The sequence below is a fragment of the Beta vulgaris genome, chromosome 6, assembly GCF_026745355.1.
Source record: "Beta vulgaris subsp. vulgaris cultivar EL10 chromosome 6, EL10.2, whole genome shotgun sequence".
NCBI classification, from domain to species: domain Eukaryota; kingdom Viridiplantae; phylum Streptophyta; class Magnoliopsida; order Caryophyllales; family Amaranthaceae; genus Beta; species Beta vulgaris.
In genome coordinates this window covers 11784021-11801785 of record NC_079207.1, presented here as the reverse complement: position 1 = coordinate 11801785, position 17765 = coordinate 11784021, and the positions used below count along the sequence as shown (strand labels likewise).

The following is a 17765-nucleotide window of genomic DNA, read 5'->3' as shown; positions in this document are numbered from 1 at the left end:
CACATGGGACCCTTTTGTTTTTCATTCTCTCTATCTCTCTCCTCTCCAAAAATCACCTAGGAGTCCGTGATTTGAAAAGTGTAACATCTAATAAAAAACGGAAGAAGTATTACTTTTTCACTCTTCCACCTCATTCATACCCAACTCATTTCAATCTCATATATTTCTTACTCTTAATGGTTGCCCTCCAATTTGTGGTCATCACATTTCTCTCTCCTACTTTTTAACATACCCCAACATATTTTCTCTCTCCTCCAATTCCACTATTATTATGAATAAAATAAATTAATGTTAGAACACCGAATTTTGATGGTAATTAAATAATAATTTTTTATTAATTATTTTTAGACAATTTTTATTTATTTAATTTAATTGATTAAGTTGAATGATTAACACTTGAATTGTATTGCATTGTAGAAAATAGGTTTTTTTTCCTTCCATTTTTTTGGATCCATTTTTTATGAGATAATATTATCTTTGAAAAGTGGATAGATTTTTATAAAGCAAATAATTGTATTTGAAACAAATAACAAGTAGATTATAGAATAGAAAGAGTGTATGAAAGTAAGAATAGAAGAAGAAAGAGTGTATGAAAGTATATTAATATTGGTCTTCATTTATCGAGGAAAAAAAATAGCTGTTTGTAGACTTTTTTAAAAAAATAATAATTATAAAACAACAATATTAACGTTACAATGCTGAAAAGTGTGTAACAGTACAAAAAAATCATTACAAATCTCAATCATTAGATTAAGAAAATAAAGGTCCTTGGATGCTTGGAGTTGTTGGCAAATTATTACTCCACTTCCACGTGCAAAGCAAAGATGAGAGAGAAATTATTTTTGCTCCTCTTTCCTTGTGGCTCATAGGGAAGAGCTGGCAATAGTATTTTCAGTCCATACTTTTCTCTCTCCTATTATTATAATATTACTTTTTCTACCTCTCTCCTTAAAAATACATGGAAGGGCAACGACTGAGTGTGGTCTCATGAAAGGTTAGGCATTAGTTTTTAAGCCGAATATTTTCTCTCTCCTAATACATTAATATTACTTTTATACTCTATCTTCATGACCCGCAAAGAGGGCAACGGTTGAAAGTACTCTAATACAGAGTAGATTTTTATTGTTTTGGATAGAGAGGGTCACAACTCACAACCCACAAGGGAAAATAATAAAAAGAGTATCTAATTCCAAGTCTTAAGTACCATTTTTCAAGATTTTGACCAAAAAAATAGATACCTATCCAGTACCGAACCAATTAGTAGATGTTGGACAGAGGTGTAGGATGAGCATCCTACACCAACTCCAAAACGCAAGGCAAGAAGAATGAAACGCACACTTCAACATGCAAAAAGTAATTCATTTGACAGCCAGTGTACATTCCCCTTACATCCAGTGTACATGTCGAAAATTCAAAAAGTAACTGATTTGACAGTTACTGTTCACCATTTAATAACTGATTTGATGTCAACCGTCAACATTTTCCCGCATATACTGTTCACCACTTTTCTCTTTTCCACACTCAACCTCCTTGTACATTCTTAGCTTCGTGGTTGTTCATTAACAAAATCAAATTGTACAATGACAGCCCCCAGCTGAAAGTAACCCAATTCCTGAAGCTGATGTCAAGTGAGTAATTTCCAATCTTTGTACACTGGTGTGTTGATGTTTGTTCACTAATGAAATTCAATATGTACAATTACAGTCCCATACTGAAATTCAATAAATCACAATGTACACTGATGGTCATTACTATTGTACGCCAAACCATATACATTTGTACATTAAAAAAATTGTTTCAGCAAATAAATGAGAGAAGAAAGAGAGTGAATGAGTGAGTGATGAGAGAGAAAGAACTGGCCGGCTTTCAAAAATACTGCCAAAAACCAGCCAAGTGTACAAGGTGTAGGATGCTCATCCTACATCTCGGTGTAGGATGCTCATCCTACATCTCGGTGTAGGATCTAATTTGCGGTACCGAACGGTTAGCTATTTAACCTGACAGTCCTGACTCTTAGATCAGATAAGAGGGAATAATAAATTACTGACCTCATACTATGATTTGGACTTTGGAGTTTGGAGTCTGAGTCAGGTAGTTGGCAGTTGCAGCCGTGCAAGTTGGTTGTTGTGTACATGTGTTTTCTCACTTTTTGGGCTTTCATCTGTGTGCGGCGGGTCCATGACTTCATACTTCCATTTCTCATTTATGTACTCTTAAAAAAAACACGTTCACCTAACTCATTCTGTCCTAACTTTCTAGCTACACTTTGACATTTGACGATATAGAATTAATGGAGGTGGTGAAGATGGAAGAAACATCACCAGTTGTAGTTATCACAGGATGCTCAGATGGTGGTATAGGAAACGCGCTTGCACGAGCTTTTGCGGCGGAGAAATGCAAGGTTGTTGCAACGAGCAGATCTATGGCAACCATGTCATCGTTAGAGCATGACCCTCGATTCATGGTGAAGGAACTTGACGTGAATTCAGAGGAAAGTGTGAATGATGTAATATCCATTGTTTTGGACAAGTTTGGAAGGATTGATATAGTTGTTAATAATGCGGGTGTTCAATGTGTTGGCCCTCTTGCTGAGATCCCTGTCTCTGCTTTGCAATCCACTTTTGATACCAATCTTTTTGGTATTTCTTCTTTCTTTTTACTATTTTACCTTCTTCTATTCTCAAAAATTTTCAATTGATAGATGGTGGATTAGTGTCTAGCATTAGAATGGTAGAGCGGTTCTCCAATGAACATGTGAAACTAATGTAGATCAACTGTTCTCCAATGAACATCGATCTCGATGATTTTTCATTGTTAACCTTTGTTTCTTTGTTCATCGTGTTTTCTTTGTCTGTTCTTTTATTTGAGTGATTATTCATCGGATATTTCCTCTTATATTCATTTTTTTTTCTTGTTGTTCATAGCTGATTTAGATGTTCAATGAGTCTCATGTGTTGTTCTCTTATTCGTTTGCTTAGTTTGTTCATTGAAGATGTTGTTTTATTCATTGTGTTAAATGGTGCGCATCATTTATATGGTAGACTCGTGTCTACCATCTAATTTGCGTTTTTTGTGGGTGCTACTATGCTAGTGATTGTTTAGTACATATGCACATGGTATTGGTTCTAAGTTGGGAGTTTTATTTCTTCTCCAAAGGTAGTGAGGTAGACGGAGGGTTAAGCTAGTTGACTTTTTAAAAGTTCTAGATGGATCTTGGTGATGGTGATGGTAATGGAATCCTCTCTAGTTTACTAATAGATGGTTTGGGTGATTGAGAGATTAGAGGTTTTTGCTTTCTCAGAATTAAGTTGCTAGGAGAATAGGAGTAGGCTTTTATATCTTCCATAAATTAGCATTTTCTAAGATTGATTAGTAGAAAGTACTTTCTGATCTCCCAAGAGCCTTTATGTTATTGGGTGGCTCTGGTTGTGAATCTTGCATGTCAGAGTGAATGAAAACATGTGATGTTAAAATCAACCACCACTTCATTTGAGAAAGATTTGGGGTGTGGATGTCTAGTACACTAATAACCAAGTTCTGGAATCCAAAATGATGATTTTTTTGGGAAGCAATATGCTGCATGCAGGTCATTACAATTCCATCATAAGATGTGTCACCCTGATTTAATAGACAAGAATTCATACCAAAGTCATTACTTCATCACCACAATCATTTGAGTTATTCATCTAAGATGTGGTGAAGAAGGGGAGTCACTCTTTCCCCTTCTGTTTGAGCATAGGTTGTTTCTTTGAGAATTTCATCTTGATTCTTGAATACTATTTTGGAACGAATAACACGACTAGTTTGTTCAATTAATGTAGTGCACTGTAAACCAAAGCTCTAAAGAATTGGTTCAATCTAATTCTATACTATCTTGAAGATAGAGAAACATATTTTGAAGTTCATTATTACAGAAAATTGATCTTAAGCACAAATCAGATTCCTGCTAGTGGATTTTGTGATAGAGTATAAATCTATTCCTGAGGCCTCAACCATTAGCTTAAGCTTTTGGTTGAGTTGGTCCTTTGACATGGTATTAGAGCCAGCGTGACAAAAAGATCACAGGTTCGAATCTCATCCACCCCTTCTTTCTCAGTGGAATATTTAGCGCCACGTATGAGGGAGGCATGTGTTGCATCTACACTTCAAGCCCAATGGACTCTTGCGTGAGGGGGTGTGATAGAGTATAAATCTATTCCTGGGGCCTCAACCATCAGCTTAAGCTTTTGGTTGAGTTGGTTCTTTGACATTTTGGGATAGTCATTAAGCAAATAATGGGTGCAAAACTTGATTCAATATGAGTGCCGTGCTCATTTGATAGAAGGTCAGATTTGTAATCGAAATATTTGTGGAGGCTTTCAAACCAATAAATGATGCTGTAGGGCTTGTTGAATGTCATTCTTGTTTTGCATATTTGCGCTCCCTGAAATGTGGAAACAGTTGGTGTGTTTCCATATTAGTTTATGGATTAGCAGCCAGCAGGTTATAAGTTATAACTGGGTTTTGTAAACAGTCATATGATTCTGATCAAGTATATCACTCTGTAAACAGGTGCCATTCGATTAATTCAAGCTGTGGTTCCGCACATGGCATTGAGAAAAAGCGGAAAGATTGTAAATGTTGGTAGTGTTACTGTTTTGTCACCTTTACCATGGGGAGGTGCTTATACAGCATCAAAAGCTGCTCTACATGCTCTAACAGACTCTCTAAGGTTTGTGTCATGCACTCATTATGCATAGTTTATTTGTGAAATCCTGTTTGTTATTCAAATTAACAGATATAAACTTGATGAGAGGAGTTGTGGAGGCTGTGAATGTTACAATGTAGCCTAGTGATTATTTGACTATTCCCTTCGTCTCAAAATAGTGTGACCACTTATAAGCGCATATAGTATTAGGAGATAAGTTGCAAGGTTCTCAACTGTTAGTTTAGTGATAACGTAGATGTCATACATAGTGTGTGATGTGTTTTCTAGTTGACTCAGAGAGGGTATTTGGTGGGCTGAAGTTGGGAAGTGAGAAGTATCAGAAACAGTAGAATGGCCTTTCGTAATATGGAAGTGTAATGATTCAAAAAGAAAGTGTACAGCCTATATTGGTACATAGGGAGTAGTAAATTTGGACAGCTTGCTAATCAATTGATAAGGTATCTTATTAGTGGAAATTGCTTTGTTAGACCAAGATATGTGTGCTCAACTGCTCATGCATTGTGGTGGATACAGATACTGCGCTAGATTCGTTGGCTTATCATGCTTCTGTAGTTCTGTGAAAGCAATCGAGTTTATCTAGTTGGAGTTTTAGGGATGGGAGTGTTGCAAAGTTGACTGACATCATCTAAGGCATTGGTATATATAGGCACTCCAGCAGCCAATATTTTGTTGAAAAGGTAAGTAAGAACCCTTGTAAAGAGCAGATAAGAATTCGCAACAAGCTAGTAGTCTTTAAAGCTGGGTAAGACAAATCTATAAAAGTTTTCGCTGGATTGATTTTGAAGAAGCTTGCTCTATAACTATGAGATTGAGTAATTTGAAGCTTGTTTCTTGAAAATCTTAGCATTTTGCAACAGTTTATGACTCCAAACTGCAGAGAAAACTGTGGTATTTTCTGAATTATGTCGGTCCTATTTGAGTGCAAAGCCCCTAAACTTCTGCGTCTGAAGTCCTCCCAAATAATATATAAAGCCCACTTCTATGGTAAGTAAAAACAGTAAAAAGCAGACTTCAAATTGCCATGTAAATGAGTAATGTCAGCTGTCAGAACAAAACACAAATTTCTGCAGCCAAGCTATGCTGTCTGCAGTATAACTGATGTACCGGATCAATACTTGGTCCCGAAAAAATGAGTTTCTGTTTTAGTGCAATTCCCTAACTTTCGAGAGAACCCTACTTTCTGAAAAGATTGATAGAGGATATAGCAATGAGGACCTTGTAAACTGATTTAAACGTAAAGACTTTTAAGCAGACTATTAGATGAGGTTTGTTGGCCTTCTGATGTTCTAGTATCTACTATTAAGTCATAAGTAAATTCACCAGGTCATGGCAGTTTTATATAGTGTTTTAGATCTTGTAACCTTCACAACTATCATGGCAATAGGACTTCCATTTGTGTGGTTCTGAATTTTGATGCATAATTATGTCGAATGGAGCCTATGTTACTGAGAGTCTTCTTCTTTCCTCTAGTTAAGTGTCAGAACCTCGACACTGTAACATGGGTATCAAAACTCCGATACTTCATTTTGTACCGGACACATTGAACATTTTCATAATAATCTATGTCGGACACTTGGACACGTTCTAGTGTCTGATATGAGTCCCCATCTCCAAGTAAACTCAGGATCTGTTTTAAATTGTGTACTATTGCTTATAATTTTAGCCGTCTACGCCTACTTATGCTAGAAAAGGAAAAGATTTCTAGGGCATTGTTTGGCTTTATAATAGATTGGCAACTAGAATATGAACTGAATGGAACAATATCCAATGAATTTATAGTGATTAATATCCGGATGACTGCTAGAAATCAGTTGTACAGTTGCTGCCATATTACAATACAAGAGAATGGAAATAGGCAATCTTAGTTTGTCATCTTTATATGAAGAACTTATAGAGTAATGAAGTATTTATTTACACTTTGGTGTCGATACAATTTTTATTACACTCAATCTCAATTCTCATACTAGAACAATTGCATGATGCCCCTGTTATCTTTTTATGAAAGCATAATGTGAAGACAGTACAATGTCCTTTCCCTCTGTGCAGGTTAGAACTTGGGATTTTTGGTATTGATGTTATCAACGTCGTACCTGGTGCTATCAAATCAAATATAGGAAACGCCGCGATTGCTACCTATAGTCACATGCCGGAGTGGAAGTTATACAAGCAATATGATGAGGCTATACGCGCAAGGGCTACCTTCTCACAGGGTCCTAAATCGACACCAGCAGAAGAATTTGCAAAGAAAACAGTTGCTGCCATACTGAAGAAAAACCCACCTGCTTGGTTCTCCTATGGCCATCAGTCCACTGTAATGAGTATCATGTACTATTTGCCAATATTTGTGCGGGATTTCATTATGCGACTTGTACTCAAATGTTGATAAAGGATTGTATCATAACGACTGAACTAACCTTTCATATATGTTTTATCTGAGGTTGGCCTCATATCATAATTCATATGGTTCATCATACTTCACTCATTCTTTATCTTCTTTTGTAGGCATCATTTTTGCTTCGCACAAGTTGAGTCAGTCACCATTATTGTAATAATCAGAATTTTTGTTTAACCAACTGATTGGAATAAACTTAGTATTATAGTCATTCAGAAATTTTAATTTAAGTATGACTAAAGCGTAAATTCACATTGTTAATTGAGTTTCGAGATTTAACATTTTATAGCTTTACATTTGTGGTAAACTTGTTAATATTTGCCTCACTTATTGTGCTTTCGTGCCAACAAGCCCCAAACCACCTCCAATAATATTAAAATTTTTGCTTTCGTCAAGATTTAAATCTTAATCTTACATGTGAGAGATAGAAAGTCATACCATTGGATCCAAGGGTCCTCTAAGCTTGCAATCAGTGAGAAGTGAGAACCTCTACATAGAAGTATTCCCATACTTTTGCTCTATTATGAATGGGGACAAAAATGGGGGGAGAGTGCTCTATTTTGCTTCGCTTGTAGGCAGAGAATTCTTTTGCTTTTTTTTTACTTTGATAAAAGTATTCCTGTACTTGATTTACAAGCACAACATTTATTTTGATAGAAATTTTCACATGGTGTGACATAAAAGTCATCACAATAAAACTTCTCTCAAAAATAAATTTAAGTTATTCTTTGTCCATAAATTACTTCTTAAAGAAAAGTTTGTCAATGACAAACACTGTTTAGTTTTCCCAAAAAAAAAGGCAATTGAGAAAACAGTGATGATAATTTTTCTATAAAAAATAAATACTAAAAATTACTATTCTTGGTTTGAAATCACTTTTAAATTCTGCTTCAAAACTTTAAGGGTATTTTTCACCTAAACTTATTCAAACTGATTAGACCTAACCAGCCTCGATTTCACCTTATTTTTACACCTGATTAGACCTAATCAAACCTAGTCAACCTTGGAACTTTAATTTTTAATGTGAAGAGAGCATGGAAGCAACTGAACCAAATTATGCATAGCAATAGTGAACTGAGCACTTAACACCAATTAGAAACACTAATTACGGTTAGCGATTAGAAAATTTAGGGGACTGATTACACATTGCATAGCTCTGAACTGCACTGTATCAAGAGCTGCTATCCTCGAACCATTATTCCTGCTGTGTTAATGTATGAATAAAAGCTCAACCTTTTATCCTTCCTTCTCTGACTCCCCCATTATGTTGGGGGAGGGGGGGGGTTTGAACAACATTTGAATGCTTCAAGGGGGGGAAAGGAGTCTATCTAAACAAGTTATCACAAGCTAATTTTTGAACTCCCATCACTGAAGTTGATGGGTTTGTGTGAAATACACCATACCGGGGGGTTGAAGCGGACGAAAACTTGGAGGACCTGGTGGTTGCTGCTGCATCAACAGCATCGATTGCTGTTGAGCCATTGGCATCAACTGTTGTTGATTCATTTGCATTTGTGTTTGAGCCAAAGGCATCATTGGACCCATGACATGAGATGGTGGCGGGCCCGGTGGAGGTGGTGGAAGACCGCCATAACCATATGAATTGACCCCTCTTGGTGTTTGTGCATACTGATACTGAGACTGAGGGTTTGAGCTCATATTCTGCAAGCTTTGCTGATTTACTAACATTGACTGATATTGATGGGATGGAGCAGCAGCAGGTGGCAGTGAAACTGGAGAGGGCTGCTCCAGCTTTGAGGTCGAATTGGTGGCTGAACTGACAGACTGAGAGGGATAAGAACTCGAAACTGGGTTTGCTTTAACAAGGCCAGCATTCTTAGCCTCTTCAGCTGCAAATGTTGACAGGACAGAAGTCATGATTAACTGCGAGGAACTAGAAGCTGTGAGTTTGTCAACAACCTCAGCTGCAATATCAGCAGCTGTTTTCTTGGATTTTCCCCCATTGGAATTTGGTGTTGCAACATAATTTTCATCATTGAGTCGCTTTCTCATGTTGTTCGCCTCCTCAGCTTGCGCTTGTGCAACCTGAACCCAAAGATACCCAAATGTTGCTAAATAACTTCATTTTCTTAAATCATCTGCCAATACTGTGAATTGTTTGTGGCAGATTCATATACTTCAAATCATAAAACAGTTAGGTTAGTGTAAATATTCCTAAGAAGAGATCAAGTCTCCCACCTCATCCTGAAGAGGAAGATGTGTTTGGCAAATGGTTTTTAAGTGGTTCTTTTGTTGACTTTTTATATGATCAAACAGCCAAAAGAAGTGTTTAGTAGAAGGCTTTTGGTTAGCTGAAAAGCTGGCTGGTTTTAGCAGGTCTTTATGTTGGCTTTTGCATTCCTTTTGTACTAACAACCAACACTTAACAGCTGATTTTACTCAACACTTTTAAAAACAGAAAATAGTCAAACAACCAACATGAAAAGCCAATAAAAAACAGTCGATCAAATCAGCCAACAACCAACAGCTAACAGCCAATCGCCAGGCGAACACCCAACACACAGCTGCAACACAAAGTGAGAGGCTATTCCAGAAAAAACATGACTACGTAAGTATTGCCAGTTACCTAAGAGGCTTCCAATCTCTTTAAAAATCTACAGGACCACTCTAGAAGGCTGCATAAGTAGGAGTGCAGAGTAACCACCACTAGAATTGGATCCTGCTCTAAAGCAAACTCTCAAGTGGATCCTGAATCTTATAAAATATAGCACTTCCTGGTCGAATGTTGCCTAGGCTCAGAAAAATAAATATGAAAGAACCATTCCACTTTCTTTTTAGTCAATCCAATAGATCTTACCAAGGGAGCATCCACATTATCAGATAAAAAGCTCTAATAAAGCTATTTCCTATATATGTATACATATGTATATACATATGTGTGTGTGTGTGTGTGTGTGTGTGTGTGTGTGTGTATATATATATATATATATATATATATATGCACAACTGCGCCTATTCACAGTGCTCAATCTTTATTCAGCCTCCACAGTGATTCTTGGGGATGAGAGGTGACTCATGAACCATACACAACATATGCATTAAGCCATTAACAAGATCTATGACTATGTACTTTTCCTAATGAGCTAGGTTAAGTAACATGTTTGATTTCAGAAGACATGTTTGATTCCAATTTCCAGACAGTCAAACCATCCCAACGCAGAAGAAAAGTAGTGGCTGAAAATCTACGTTATCAATTCAGCTTATGGACCCATATTACAAAGTAATATCTGACACAGATAAATTTTAAGGAGCTTGCAAATACTTTATCATTAGAGCCGCAAGTATTTCATGAGATAATCAGATATCAAACAGAACTTTTCTTTTACCAGATTCTTCTCTTCAATAGTAAAATCATACAGCTCATTTATCCCTGAGATTGAAAGTTTCAGCCAAGTTCTGAATAACTTTTAACTGCAACAGCCAACAACTTTCATGCAACAGTAGGCATCTTTTGACTATTTGACAGTAATCTCGATGCATAGACTCCTCTCCTGTGGACTTTGCTTTAGATGTAGACAGCCTCATCCATCAAGTTATAGTGAGGCTTTTTTTGTTAGACCCATCACTTAAGCTGGATGCTCAATTACGATATAGTCAAAAGGCAAATGAGGCAAAAACCTCATATATCCACCAATCCATCTAAGTAGTTTCTACCAAAAAGACTTTGAGGAGGGATACACAAAGTTAATCAGATTACCACCAAGAGGATTTGAAAAGATATACAGTAATATACTTAATCAGGTTCCACCTAACGGATTTCAGTAATCAGGTTCCCTCAAAGTGGATTTGGAATGAGATATACACTACTTAATCAGGTTCCCACAAAGAGGTTTGGGATGAGATATACATAAATCCACCACACACAGCCGAACCCCAGTAGTAACAGAGGCAGCTGTTTGCATAATGCACACACTTGTCAATTTTTCTCTCTTATGCCTGTTCTCCCATTAGTTTATAGCTCAGGCCTCAGAAATAAGCTATACTGTACCCTTTCAGCCCTTGGTTTATGCACAACAATATTAGAGAAAACCTTCGTGAAGCAAAAATAACGTTTCAAACATATTGAGAATGAACGGAGCAACCGAGCAAATACCTGCATTTGCGTACGAACATTCTCCAATTCAGATTCCTGCCAGTGAGACACACAGCAATTATGAGTCAGTCCAGCGTAAAAAAAAACTCTGAGCTTACTATTCTTTCCTTTTCTCACTTACTCCTCTAATCAATATACTTTCCATTTCTCCTAGATCTTAAACAAGCTAAAAGATGACCTAAAGCCGACATAAAGTTTCCCAATATAGATAGTCTCATTTCATACCTGTTCTTGCAGTGCTTCTCTCAACTGAGAGACAAGCATTGCTCTATTTGCTTCAACTGATTTAAGTTTCTCAATACACTCTTTCAACATTGCCTCTTCCTCCTCCAATTCTTTGGCCAATGTTTTTCGTTTCGGATCCTTCGCTGAAAAGTAAATCATCAAGCTCAGTTTGCCTTATAGCAAGAAATGCACCATATGCAGTACAAATAACAATTGAATCCTATCTCTACTAACCAAACGAGGCATTTATCTTCATAATTAATAGGGCAATCTGGTTGCACTCTCAGCTAAATTTACACTTTACCTTGAGCACAAGCTATTTCAACATCATTGTCCATCTTCCTCACACGGTTAACTGCAGACTTGCATCTTTTCAGCTCTGATTCTTCTGTAAGATGCTCATTAAGCACTAAATGGAAAGCTGACACAATTTTCTCTGCCGGGCCCCCAATAGATAGTTTCTGTATCGATAATTGTCAATTTCATGATGAGTGAAAAATCTTACCTAAAAAAGAATGGCAATACTAAATAAAATAAGACACATGTTCAAATAGATTTTCATCCAACGTCAAAGGTACAACATATATATTTAGAAGGTTCCGCAGTGCCCTCAAAAGGCACATTGCGAAACAGAGTTATTAAAGACATTCGCATTATATTCTGAAAGCTTTCCATGAAGTAAAAGAAGTTGATATACTCCCTCCAACTTCAAGTAGTTCACCAATTTTCCATTATTGGCGTCTCAAAATACTTTACCCTTTTTTTTTATTTAAAATGGGTCCATGTAATAAATATGCTATTACTTAAAAATCTATTTAATGGCTCAAATTTAAAAAAAAATTACTTAAAATCAGATCTAATCTTACTCTTAACCTCTACTTGGTGGGGCCTACCAAACTCACTCTTTAGACTGTGTGCCAAACCAAACAGGTAATATAATTGAAGAACAGAGAAAGTAGTTCACAAGATGTTTGAAAACAACATATTACTAGGACTCACCGTCCTTATGGAACGTGCATCTCTTCTTACAATCTTGACTGTCCTCGGTCGCTTCTTGTTGAACTCAAGGGGAGGGGGAGCCCCATCTCCAAGCATTATATCTTTCAGGTTTTGTGCCTTTGATCCAAAAACTCTTCTTTCTTCCCATATCTTGACCTGGGAAGGACATATTACAACTTGGAAATTGGAATGTGTATAATGAATTACATAAGAATACGGATGCCTTAGTTCCAATTGATGACCAAAATCAAACACAATTAAAGAAGAAATACAATAACGGCCTACTAAGCATAAACTAAAGGTATTCAGTGGTCAAAAAATATAAAATCTAAAAAAAAGGTAATAGAGCAATTTATCATTATCGTAGGCGCAAACTTGTATATGCCATAAACATAAAAGGCATACCAATCTGGAGACGACCTTCTTTCCTTGATCATCATCCTTGTCATAAACATCCTTAAGAGCCCCAGGAAGCACCTTCCAGAACTCAATAACAAACTCATTTCCTTTACGTTTGCTGTTCTGCAGTATATCATTGGAAAGATACAAAAGTGGGACCTTTTGAGTCATGTCAGAACGGTGGAACTGCTGACTCCATGTTGCTACAACCACTTCAGCCTTGCTCCGGTGAAATATGCACCAGTGTGACAACGCTATGTAAAAGTTAAGGTGACCCATATTGTAGATATTTTGCGAATGCAAAAAACAGGCTATTAACATAACAAGTATTATGTAGAGCCATCACGAATGTGGCAACAGATTCAAGAAAACTCATAATGTTGGCGGAAGAAAATAGTGGATTCAACCAAGAAGATCATACATGTGAATTAGAACCACCTATGGTCGATAAACCATCACGGAGAAGAAATATGTATATCAAAAATCATGGTTTTAGGTAAGAAAACATAACTCGCAGATTTGAAAGAAATGTACATATCCATGCACTTCAACACTGATTGGCACATCAATTCAAAAAAAAAAAAACCATACAGCCAAAAAAGAGAGGTTAATTTCAAGACAGGCAAAGGAGATAAAGCAGGCAAGCCAAATGGGCCAAGCAGTTTTCTGAGAAGAAAATATACCATAAAAGGCATCACATAAAACATAAGAGACTGCCTAACGAAGATTCAGATTTCCAATGCGGATCCCACCACTTCCAACTAGTTATAATTCTTACAGCCTGACTGGAGGTAGTTAAAATACTTACAGCCTTATCCTTAACAGTCAGCAGATAAGCAGTAGCAAGGTCCTTCCTTACCCCAAAGATACGTAAATTTTGTATAAGATCGCCTTATCATGAAATTGTTATAAGACACCTCACTTCATGCCATACAAAGGTCACCATATATCTTAAAGTGATTGCCTGTTAAGTTAAAAGGGTCACCTATTAAGTTAAAGAAGTAACCTTATATCTTATAAGGGTCACTTCTAATATAAGTGACCCTTTAGGACAAATAGTTACCCCCCATCTTACCAAAAATTATTGTAGAGCGGTCTTAAATGAGATTTTGTAGCAAAGTAAGTAGATTCTCCCTCTGTCCCAAACTCCCTTACGTTATGCACCATATGGGTTTAGGAGTTATAACATTTGATTGAGTACAGTTAGTGAAAAGAGAGACATGGTGGGACCACATGTTATTTATGCGATAGTAGTTACTGGACCCGTGAATAAAAAGAAAATAGAAAAAATATGCCAAAAAGGAAAAAGGTGCATGATACAAGGAACGCAGGGAGTAATTTGGAAGCTCATGGGAAGTTCTTCAAGCGACAAATATATAAATGGAAACTCACTGGTTTAAAGATAACATGGATAAATGATTAGATTATCCTGAACCACAAGTCAAGACACGGATATAGATGACATTCCTAAGCTAGTATTTCCTTCCTTGGTCCTCGTCAACGTTCTTAGAGCTTACCAAACATATAAAGCATGGTCTCATTGTAGATTATGATAGTAGTAAGCAGCCAACAAAGAGAACGTAAGGCAGTAAAATGACCAAACATAATACACTGTCAAATTTGGTATCTAGGATTTAGTACTCATTTTGGTGAAACTTGCTCTTGACGCATAATGGTGACAAAACACACATCTTGTACATGCTGATTAGAATGGCAATATTACAATGCACTCAATATATTAAGTTTGATCAGGTGAGTCGCCTTGTTTGATCTATCCACACATAGTATCTATGCCTGTGCCCACAAAGATGTGAGAGTTTGAGCGAGCAAATACAATTTACCCTTTGATGTCAGTGACATAGACCATAGTAAGTGCTCTTGTACCAGAGGAAAAGGCCACTAAGGAATATACTAGCACTCATATTCCAGAAAAAATCCACATAATTTCAGACGCTTCAATAACCAAACAGACTGAACGTTATCTGCTCACAAAACACTCGGGTGATGTTTGGTTAAAATTTTTTGAATGGAATAGTATGGCAGTGAGAGATTCAAGCGTATAAAACGGAATCACATTGCTTTTTCTCATTGGTTAGGTTCACCACAATATGGATTTAGAACTCAATAGTCAACTGGGGGGGGGGGGGGGTTATGAGATCTCAATCTGAGGAAGGGATGGATTGAGGAGATTCAGATACGAGGTCCCACTCCCAAGTTACTGCAACCAAAGAACGTTTTCAGTTTTAATATTATCACATCCAAATCCAATTCATTCCTAGACCTTCAATCAAACATCCCCTTAGCTCCACATGGCATCATGTAATATACCTAACTAAGAGCAAGGGAAGAGGTACAACAAAGACGGTTCTACATAAGCAACACCTCCACATGCCAACCATCACAGATATGTAGAGGTCATTATGAAAAATCCTACAAAGGTCTCCAAAACTTGGCATTGTGGATCGCATTTCCACATCATTGAACAATTTATCACCCGGAAGCCAATGCGCAACTTGCTTATGCACTTCTAGATGGAAAATTAATCTGCACATTAATACTCGGATACCCCTGCCTATTTTCTACACTTCCCATTTACGCCACAACTTCCCTTTTTCCTAAACTGTTCATCATTGGAATTGACATGTATGGATATGTTTCTCTCATGACTATGTTGTACAATCAAATCTACAATCAAATCCATAAATACAGAAAATCCACAACCAAATACAAATTCCCAGGACATCATTCGATGATGTAATAAGTCCCGCAGATTAAAGCATAAAATGCTCTAATCATGAATATCCATATGATGTCGACAAACAACCATAAACCTATGCTCTCCCGTCAGACTAAGCACCCAAAATGTAGCATCATACTTATTACACAATTCCATTACCTGAAATGCTCACAATCAGGTAGAGTATAAATGCACCCGGACCACTATACATACAAATAACAACCACTACAACAACTACACAAAATTAACAACCGATACGTCACAAACAAACATTGCGGCATACAAAATAAATCACGAGACTATGTTGAACCAGAAGAATATCACATATTGCTGAATTTGGTGACAAAGTAGTACCATATATAGATCACCAAAAGTAAACAATAAACAGATATGCAATTAAAGGCATAACATGTAGAAATCAAATTACAAAGTAGCAATAGGGCAGAATTCAAGAAGTTCAAAAATAAGCACAAAAAAAAAAAATTAATTCCAGCTAATAATATCAGAAAAGAGGATACTCTCTATACATTGTTGAGTACTATTGAGCTTGGAGAGCTTGTCAGCTAAAATTTGTTCACTGAAAACACTATTCATCCCAGCAAAGCTAATTTCTTGACAATAAAAATTGAAAAATTCACCCAAAATAACTTTTGCAGGTGAAATTTCTTCAATTTTTTAGTTTACACACACTCTCTCTTCTTCAATTGATTTCATGAACCAGAAAAACCTAATTAATTCTCGAAACTGAAGCAAGAAATGATATATGAACATAAAGAATATCAAAATTTGCGGCAACAGTTTAGCAAATTCATAACATGAATTGAAGAGTTTGAATTACTCTTACAGAAAGAGAAAATTGAATTTGGTGAGGAAAAATAAAGAAAAGCGACAAGAAAGAGAATTTAGGAAGGAAATAAATCTGTTAAGTTCTGTAAAAGAAGTGGATTTGACTAAAATCACAATGTTTTCAAAGGAGAGAGAAATTTAAAGATGAGGAGGAAATGAGAAATTGAAAGTGTTAATTTGGGGAAGCAGATGGAGATGTGAAAAACAAGTAGCAAGAATCGAGCAAGAGAGATTTCCAAGATTTGAGAGCTGCGAAATGTGTGAGAAGACTGAGGAGAGTATAGAGTGTTGCATAAAAGAGAGGAATTAAATTGTAAGAGTTGGACGTCTGTAAATGTGAATGTGGGCGTTCTTACTACGTATTGACTCCAAGGCGTACTGTTGGAGTTCCGTTACGTATTGGTATTGGATCTAAAGCATCCGCACGGACTGGGACGGGTTCGGGACGAGTTCGGCACGGCATGCCGAACTTGGAACGACATGGCTTGGGTTCGTTTAAGCCTCTAGGCACGAGTGGTGGTGAAGCGCGTTTGAGGAATTTGTCGTGCAGGGTTGGTGGCAGGGCGATATGAAAATATATTTGGAAAAATACCTCAAGATGTCGTGAGTTTGACTTGTAATATGGATTGCTTTAGGATTTCGACCATTCTTGGGATGGTCAATCCATGTTTGAAGAGTTGTAAAAACTATTTGGAAAACACCTAGAAGGGTTGTAGAGCGACACGAGCCCAACTCGACTTATATGTGGGGGAGGGCGGGATTAGAGTATGGGTTATTGTTGAAATATTCCACCCATCCGACAAGTTTTACTGAGTAGTTGATAATTCGAGTTGATAAACCTTTTATTGGATTTTCTCATTTATTTTACACTCACTTGTAAAGAGCGTTTTTCAACCATAGAAAAATTATTCCTATGAAAACTGAATGTTTAGTTGTTTACCAAGTGAAATTTTAGGTTTAGAGCATAATTTATCTTGGTTCAATTTATTGGCTATAAATGATAGGAAAACAAACTAGATAATAATTCAATATTGCATTTTAAGGGTAGTTTCAAAAACTCATAAAAAATTATTCTCACCAAATACAACATCAGAATCACTAGTGATAGGATTTATATCTTGTGAGGTGTGACTAAGAGGTCATAGATTTGACCCCTGCCACTTTGGGATTAGGAATTCCGGTATCTTCTTTCGCTTCCAACAATGCTATTGAATCCAGTAGATGTCTAATTCAACAAAGTATTTCTCGTTACCATATATTATGCAAACAATAAAAACAAGCATTATAACTAACATGCCCTAGCAGTAAAAAATCTTTTAAACCATGCTTTCGTCACAACAAAAGT

At 36.6% G+C, this 17765-nt stretch overlaps 2 protein-coding genes across 2 annotated transcripts; one reads left to right on the top strand and one right to left on the bottom strand.

The window, feature by feature from the left end:
- Positions 1-2034: 2034 nt before the first annotated feature.
- LOC104895722 (NADPH-dependent 1-acyldihydroxyacetone phosphate reductase) lies at positions 2035-7190 on the top strand. Its single transcript, XM_010682296.4, has 3 exons — positions 2035-2639; positions 4552-4711; positions 6755-7190. The coding sequence occupies exons 1-3, from the start codon at positions 2291-2293 to the stop codon at positions 7089-7091; spliced, it is 846 nt and encodes a 281-aa protein (XP_010680598.2). The 5' UTR covers positions 2035-2290; the 3' UTR covers positions 7092-7190.
- A 992-nt stretch (positions 7191-8182) lies between these two features.
- LOC104895721 (uncharacterized) lies at positions 8183-16761 on the bottom strand. Its single transcript, XM_010682295.4, has 7 exons — positions 16093-16761; positions 12844-13091; positions 12439-12594; positions 11744-11900; positions 11440-11582; positions 11215-11250; positions 8183-9146 (listed from the first exon to the last, which is right to left on the bottom strand). The coding sequence occupies exons 1-7, from the start codon at positions 16166-16168 to the stop codon at positions 8466-8468; spliced, it is 1497 nt and encodes a 498-aa protein (XP_010680597.1). The 5' UTR covers positions 16169-16761; the 3' UTR covers positions 8183-8465.
- Between the last annotated feature and the right edge of the window lie 1004 nt (positions 16762-17765).